Source organism: Pimephales promelas, chromosome 18 (genome assembly GCF_988280905.1).
Source record: "Pimephales promelas chromosome 18, fPimPro1.hap1.1, whole genome shotgun sequence".
NCBI lineage: Eukaryota > Metazoa > Chordata > Actinopteri > Cypriniformes > Leuciscidae > Pimephales > Pimephales promelas.
In genome coordinates, this window is record NC_142786.1 from 28565624 (window position 1) to 28573901 (window position 8278).

At 34.9% G+C, this 8278-nt stretch overlaps 1 protein-coding gene across 1 annotated transcript; it reads right to left on the reverse strand.

The window, feature by feature from the left end:
- Window positions 1–120: 120 nt before the first annotated feature.
- On the reverse strand, window positions 121–6165 carry tspan13b (tetraspanin 13b). Its single transcript, XM_039681127.2, has 6 exons — window positions 5960–6165; window positions 4612–4779; window positions 3197–3277; window positions 2089–2202; window positions 1690–1800; window positions 121–345 (listed from the first exon to the last, which is right to left on the reverse strand). Exons 1-6 carry the CDS (start codon window positions 6020–6022, stop codon window positions 271–273), a joined length of 612 nt encoding a protein of 203 aa, XP_039537061.1. The 5' UTR covers window positions 6023–6165; the 3' UTR covers window positions 121–270.
- Between the last annotated feature and the right edge of the window lie 2113 nt (window positions 6166–8278).

Genomic DNA, 8278 nt, shown 5'->3' on the forward strand with positions numbered 1-8278 from the left:
TGATAACATAAAATCAAATGGTCTTTGTTGTTTAGCCCATTATGTACTGCATACAAGTAGCCTATTTGGTGTTCTATTCTTTCATAGAGACGATTTCTTATAAGTAACAGTCTCATGATGTACAGTACATTCACACTTTACTCTTGAAAATCAAGCACATAATAATATATAGCAGCAAGAACACGCAGGCTGGTCTCCTCTTCAGTAAAAGCAAACACACACACTCTCTTTAACAGCTCCAGTGGTCAGACAACGTAATACAATTCGAATCTACAGGAAGGCGCTCGGATTCGCCCGTGGGTCCTTTTGGTTTCTGTACCTATATGTCAGCCAAACACCCAGAATCTGAAATAACAGAACAAACATACTGTATAAAATCCTGTGTTCTGTTGAATGTACAGTAAAAAAATGACAGCCAAATGTTCTGTAAAAAATACATTGACAGAGTTCATCTGTTATGGGATTGCATATTGGTAACTGTATATTTTATTTTTATATTTCATTAAAGGAATAGTTAACTTAATGAAAATTGTGTAATCATGTACTCACCCTCAAGTTGTTTCAAACCTGTATGAATTTTATTCTTCTGCTGAACACAAAATTATGTTATGAAGAATGTCTGTATTTGATGTATCCCATTGACTTAGGAAAAAAAACATACTATGGAAGTCAATGGGGCCCATAAACTGTTTGGTTACCGACATTCTTCAAAAAAATCTTCTTTTGTATTCAGCCGAAGAAAGAAATTAATACAGGTTTGAAACAACTTAGGTAAAGTAAATGATGACAAAATTAAAATTTTTAAGTAGTGAACTATTCCTTTAAGTGATAAAATGTTAAAATACAACTTTATAAACTAAAATGTACTGATAACCACCATAATCATACAATAATATATCATTTTAACAATAATTTACTTTAAAAATACATGCTCTTTTTTAAAATTATATATAGCTTAAGTGTAAATTATTGTCATTTTGTAATTACTTCATTCTTTTTACTTCCAAAAACCATACATTTTACAGTATTTTACAATAAAATTGCAATGTAAGTCTATGTAAAAAAATGTATTTACTGAATACGGTGAGTTAACTAGCAGTTAACCAATTAACCTGTTTTCTGGATGATTTTTGCAATCTGTATTTTCTGCAACAATTAGGGGTAGAACGTCTTCAGATTGTTTCAGTCAACATTTATGCGATTAAAGTCTGATGCTAATGACGTAATTAACGAACAAATAAGCTTGAACCTCAAGCTGAGACTCAAACGCGGGTAACCTTGTGCACAGCTATAGTGACACAGCAATGCTCACAAGACTATTGCTCCAGCATAACAGCTTATTTTTATCAGTTCTTTTGTCTTTGACACATGATGTAACAAACCTTACCATAACTGCTAATTTCAATACACTTCCAATGCAACTCAACCCTTAATTTCGCTTATGTCTTGGGTGGGATTGATTTAAATGAAGAATATTGTGAAGTGTACGTTTCCCTGTAGAAAAGAGTTCCCAAGAGTTCAGTTAGCTTACTGATATAGAGAATAACTCCCTTTGGAGCTTTGCAGACCCTTTTCATGCTTAAACAGCAACATTATACACTAAAGAAAGCTCAAGAACACCAGAAAACATTCTGGTTGTCAAATTCAGCAAAGAATTTCACAGAAGAGAAGTTAGTTTAGCAGGCTGACCTCAGTGAAGCTGAAGAAGAGACCGATCCCTCCAACGAAGCGCAGCACCTCGCCGGCGTGCTCCTGGATCTTTGCTGCACATGTGGTGCAAGTGCTGTAATGGAAGCATGGCTGCACAGAAAGAGAACAGACATTGACAAGAGCAGTGAGTTGATAATGATTTATTTTGATGGTCCCGATGGTAAGGTCATTATTGTTGTCTCCATCGGCTTTTCTGCTTGTTATAACTAGCTATAACTAGTCTTTTGTCTGTCAACTGTTTGTATTATTTTGTAAAGCGACCAAATGATTAACAGTCATTCATTATCACCCACACAGGTGTCATTTATATCGTTCAGCACAAGCAATGCATCAAGAACAAAACAACAAATAAGAGTGTGTATCATCAGAGGAAATTACTGCGGCGCAGCTTCCATTGATGTCCATGTGAGAGAAACCGCAGCAGTTCAGACTCTTCTCCACGTCCCTCTGAGTCGTCAGAGAGTTATTCCAGCCCACCTCCAGAAGGTGATTCTACACACAGGTGAGAAGCACATGACAACTTATGAGAAAACAAACAACAATAATAATAAATAAACAAATAAAAAGACACCCATTTTTGGGGTGTAACGATGAGGCAGGAATAAAGTGGAGAGCGAATATTATTTTAATATTAATAATTCAAAAGGGCAATCCAGTGTAACCAGGAACTCAGAACAGGAAGTCATTACAAGCAACAGCAAACAACAACCGACAAACAACAAACAACAACTGAGGCGCAGGGGTTTAAATACACTGGCAAACAAGCTAAACAAGATAACAAGGGGGCGGGGCTAATTAAAAACTACAAAGAACTACAAAACATGGCACAGAACAGGAAATAACAAAAGTCCACACAAGACAAGGAAAACATAAGACAGGAATCGTGACATGGGGTTAATTTTAGTCAATTTAGTTTTAGTTCATTTTAGACCCAAAATGTTTTTAAAAAAAAGTCTCTTATGCTCACCAATGTTGGATTTATTTGGTCAAAAAACACAGTAAAAACACTAATACTGTGAAATATTATTACCATTTAAAATAACTGTTTTTTTTTTTTATTTAAATATGTTAAAATAGATACAATATAAAATATCTAAAAATTGTATGTATTCCAGCTATGGCAAAGCTGAATTTTACTCCAGTCTTCAGTGTCACGTGATCCTTCGGAAATCTTTCTAATTTGCTGATTTGCTGCTCAAGAAACATTTATTATTATTATCATCCATGTTGAAAACAGTTCATATTTCAGGATTTTTTGACGGATAAAAAGTTCAAAAGAACAGCATTTATTTAAAATAGATATCTTTTGTAACATTATAAAAGCATTTATTCAGTTTAATTTATTCAATTTAATGCATCCTTGTGAAATATTTTTTAATTATTTCAAAATGATTTATATCTGTAGCACATTTCCAAAGACTACAAACCACCAAAGTGGATTTATACCACCATGTACAGAATATTGAAGTACAGTGAACAATCTTACCTGCTGGTCCTCATTGATAGCCAGACACGCACTAGACACTGAAAACTGAACTACAAACACCAGGAACAGGATAATCATGTACTATTCAACAAATTAAGGATTAAAACACAGAATACTATTCAGAAATATTCAAGGTAAATCACTGAAGAATATATATATATATATATATATATATATATATATATATATATATATATATATACACTGTATATACATGTTATAAATACTATTCTAAACTGTTAACACCAAGTCTACCCCATCTGCAAATTCAGAAGTTCTATATTAAATATCTAAATTTTAAATAAAAACAAGACATAATATAATTCAAAGCACATATAGTGATTTGAATCCAATAATAAATGGCAATGACATACACAATTGTATTACACTATAAGCTATACTAAAAAACACGGTTATATTATGTTTTATTGAGTAATAAAGAAATGTAATATACTTACATAGTTTCCCATATCCATTAACAGACTGGAATAATCAAGCAATCGTTCCCTCCTTAAGTACGAGAGTGTAATACAAGCTTCCGATAATTTTTTTTTTTTTTTTTGTAATGACCCAAATTCATCTCAAGATTACTTTTCATTTAGTTTAAGAGACTTTTTTGTACATTACAAGTAGTACACTGATGTGCACTCTCATTTGTCATGTTAACTGCACCACTCTATGGACACAGAGTGAAATGCATTACATGAGCAGATCATTCATAACCCTGTCTCATTTCCAAGAGCAATGAAGAAAAACACAGAGCACATCATGTAATGAAAGGCAAAGACCTGTTTGCACAAGGCCATTGAGAATATGTTAAACGGTTTGATCCAATTAGAAAAAAAAAAAACGTTTTAAACAATTAATATAAATATTTTTTGACTGATTATTACATGGGGTGGTTCCAGTGGTGTTCAGTATACAGAAGGATCTTACAACATACACCAAGAAAATGAATATTTATGGAGACATTGGCTGCTTCCGATATGGCATACTAGTAGGCGAAAAACAGTATGACGAAAGAAGGATGTCTGAATTCACAGTAGGCAACTCATATAAGAGTACTACCCGGATGACCTACTACTTTCAGAAGTGTGCATACAATGGATACTTTACTATCCCATGAGGCCACGGGAGAGGATCTGTGAATGGCGTTGAAGCAACGCAACCGATGGTGGTAGGTCACACATGATACTGACAACATGGTAGTTCACCCATTTTCATACTGAACACAATTTCAGATGCAGCCATAAACCATTTTATAAGCCATTTTCATAAACTTTAAGCCACTAATTATTGCACAGTACAGTTAAAATAATTTATTCATTCTGCTTGATATACACTCACCAATGTCTAAACACTGCATTACAACTGTACTATGTTTACTGTCTATTTATGATCACAGTAAAGGATACAAAGAACAGCAGAACCTGGTGGTGCTTCATGGCACCAATAAGTCCAGCAAGGGCAACAAAGAAGAGGAAGACCCCCACTCCAATGATGCCACCCACCACCTGGAAGCTCGACACCAGCCCAAAACACTTCCCCCAGGCAGCGATGCCAATCATCAGCAAGCTCACCATCTGACATCAGGGAGTAAAAGAGGTGTTATTAAACACATAAAAATACTAAATCTAAATTAAAATGAAAACATAAAAATAAAAGCTAACTCAAAATATTGATAAAAACTATAATTTTAGGTCCTATAAAAATAATACTAAAATAACTGGTGAGGAAGCTGAGAGAATAAGACACTTTTGCAACATATAATTGAGTAATCATCTTCATTATTATTTATATGCGTTGATTATCAATATTCAATATAACGTTTTCCCTCAGTTCATGCTATGTCGTAATTACCAAATTAAAAGATCACATTTAAATTATCTTGAACTATTAACTTCAAAATAAATCTGCAGCGGTGGCGTCACTCGACTCGCGTGGTACATTGGTCACGTGGTACAAGTCGTAGCTCTCAGAAATTTAGTCACGTGAATACCTTTTTACAAGTTAGAATAGTTACTGAAAATACACTCTATGTAATTACCTAATCACACGACATTCAAAAGGTTTTTCTTTACACATAATGGCAGGTTCTTCAATAATTTCCCAAATCCTAAAAGTTATTGAATTGTGTAGTTCACACACTAAACATCGTTTTTTTTTCTCTCAAAAAAAGGTTCGGTTTCATTTTAATTATGTCAGTGATGATTCATGGGAGTAGCATGACGAGAGAGATCCAACAGCTGTGATGTCACTTGATGTCAAATGTTTATACAAAAGGCTATTCATTCCTCAAAAGCAGAAATTATTCTTAGAGATGAGTCCATATTGCTATCATTGACCGACAATGAGAAATTACCCCTGGCCTCTAACAAGTGGATGATCAGATGATTATAATTTTCTAGTTTCTAGCTACTCTACTGAAGATAAGAACTTAATCAGCACCACATAGGCTTATCAACTCGAGACTAATGAAGCAGGATATCAGCATAAGTAGAACAAAAGCAGGATGTGGAGCAGGAAAATGGGATGTTATTCTACAGGCTGTGCGTGAAACCAGAACCGCTCATCGGCCTCATTCCACACAAAGAATCGCTCTAAATAATTCACATGAGAGCTCTGAGACGCCGAGAACTGTAATAGCCTACAGCCGTACAGAAACACCTCTTCTATGAATATAAAACACATGTGCAAATGATGCGATAAAGGCTGATAAAATAGTTCCATATGGTTGCTTCTCTTCATGCATTGGTTACTCACAACATAGAGGATGTTGAGCGCGCACAGGGAATTCTTGGAGCAGGTGAATCCAGCGCAACCCATCTTGAATGTTTTTTTTTTCCGGACAAAAGCTTTCACCTGTGTAAATTTCCTCCTCTGGAAATTTAAGTTACATGACAAGCAAATCGAACAATTTAAGAAAAGAAAATGTTGAGCAAGGAGAAAATACGCGTGTGGTTCAGACCAATTCACAGTGAACGCTGATGCGTGAGAGGTTGCCAGGTCCTACCAAATAACCCCTATCCTTTTTTTTAGGATGATAGAGGCCTGCTCTGTGTGTTTCCCATAGACTATTGTCGCAAGTTCCACTATAACGACAGAACTTACAACCATACTTTGCTTTGGGAAACGCACTCCAGAGCCATAACACACACACACACACAGGCCCGTCTGACATGCTTCTTTCAAATAATTGGCCAGCAGGTGCAAATTAATTCTTCCAAACTATAAAAATAATAACTTGTAATGAGTCTGATACAATAATGTGTATTCTCAAAAAAAAAAAAATTGTTTAGGCCTATAAAACATTTAAATGAGGGCTTTACTCCGAAATGGCAACCATTTAAAGAGGAGGAACTGACCGCCTGCGGTAAAATTGATTGGTCAGTTTTTTTTTTTTTTTTTTTGTGAATAATGATTGCACAGACTGTGGTTTGCACGTATTGCCGCCTCCCCTTAGTAACAGTTGCGATGAGAAGCATTTATTCTCCAAGACAACAATGGATAAGAAGTGTAAGGTGGAAAACATCTGGACATAGGCCTACATTATTGTCAAAAGCTGTGTATTTTTATGATGTAGCTCTACATACTTATATACTGCAGTTTAATGATTAAAGTGGCCAACAAACAATCTGATATTTTTGGGTTTTCATATTTTATGGGGTTTTATAATAATAAACATAATGATTTTCTAACTGTACAAACTGTACTTTCCAATCCCTAACCCTAAACCTATACACACGTCACAGGCAACTTTCAGAATTTTTAAATTGAACACACCCCCAATGCAAATCAGGTTTATTGGCGAAATTTGCAGACTTCAATGAACAAATCAAACAAATGAAAAGTTTCAGCATGCCAAATAGGCATACCATTTATTCAGGCTTGTAAGTGTGAACTCATGAAAAGTAATTGAAATGGCTCAAGAAAGTGGTTTCCCCAAACTCAAATGCAACTTTGAATGACTTCTGCAGTCTCAAAATTATTCAAACTCTTCATGGCAAACATCTTAATTTAGTATAGCTAGTAGAACACTTTTTTGCTATCACCTGCTGTAAATGAGATGTAGCCTATAACCAGACACCAGCTCCTGGCCGCGTTTCTGAGGAATCTTAGAATTCCTCATGAGCAATGGCCTCCAGTTCAGTAATATTCTTGGGTTTGCGTGCTGCAACCGCCTTCAAATCTCACCAGAGATTTTAAATTCATTTGACTCTGATTGCCAGTGAGTGTAGAATCTTCCAGGACTTCTTCTGCAACCAAGGTTTGGTAGAATTTAAGGTATCATTAGCCTAGTTTAATTGCATCAGGTCTGCTTGAGAAAACACCTAATTTGTGCAGTTGTGAGGGGTTCTATTCAGGGGGTTGAATAATTTTGAGACTGAAGAAGCCATTAAAAGTTGCATTTTCAGTTGAATTTAGGAATTTGCGAAATAAACTGTAAAACAATAATGAAACAAAACAATTTAAACTACAAAATATAAAAGGTAAGATTCTTGTCTGAATAATGTGGTTTTACTGTGTTTTACTGTTTACCACTCATCTAAAATTTTGTTGACATGTTTACATATGTTATATAGACATTATATTATATTTGTTGTTCATAGATATATAATGTTTTTACTTTTAGAATGATTTTAATTTAAGAGGTTTTGAACTAGACATTCATACAACATCTAACCCAAATCTGTCATGATTCTGCCCTCTTGTCCTTGATTTTCTCTAGTCGTAAGGCAGGATCATGACAGAATCATGTTTTGTGTACAAGGCATGGCCTGTTTGGGCCATGTGCTTGTGTTGTCTCGTTGCGTAACCCCGCCCCCTTGTTATCCTGGTCTTGTCATTTTTGTCTAGTCAGTTTCACCTGTCTTTGTCATTAGTGTCTCCCTTTATAATCCTCTTGTGTTTACTGTCCTGTGCCGGTTCATTGTAAAACTTTGTGTCAAACATTGTGTCAAAAAATCGCAATCTGTGAGTACTAGTCTGAATCTAAGAGTTGTGGTTTGAATAGCTGTTTATTTTCATTTCTTAGTCATCAAGTCTGTATCCTGTTCTAGTTTACTTAATTGTCCAAGTCTT

Bases quoted from the DNA above. Each gene is read 5' to 3' on its own strand.
- tspan13b (XM_039681127.2), bottom strand. From the start codon at position 6,022: ATGGGTTGCGCTGGATTCACCTGCTCCAAGAATTCCCTGTGCGCGCTC. The intron at 3,278-4,611 runs GTATCCTTTACT...TTTGTTGAATAG, and splicing joins ACCAGGTTCTGCTGTTCTTT to TACATGATTATCCTGTTCCT. The intron at 346-1,689 runs GTCAGCCTGCTA...CTGTTATTTCAG, and splicing joins TCTTCTTCAGCTTCACTGAG to ATTCTGGGTGTTTGGCTGAC.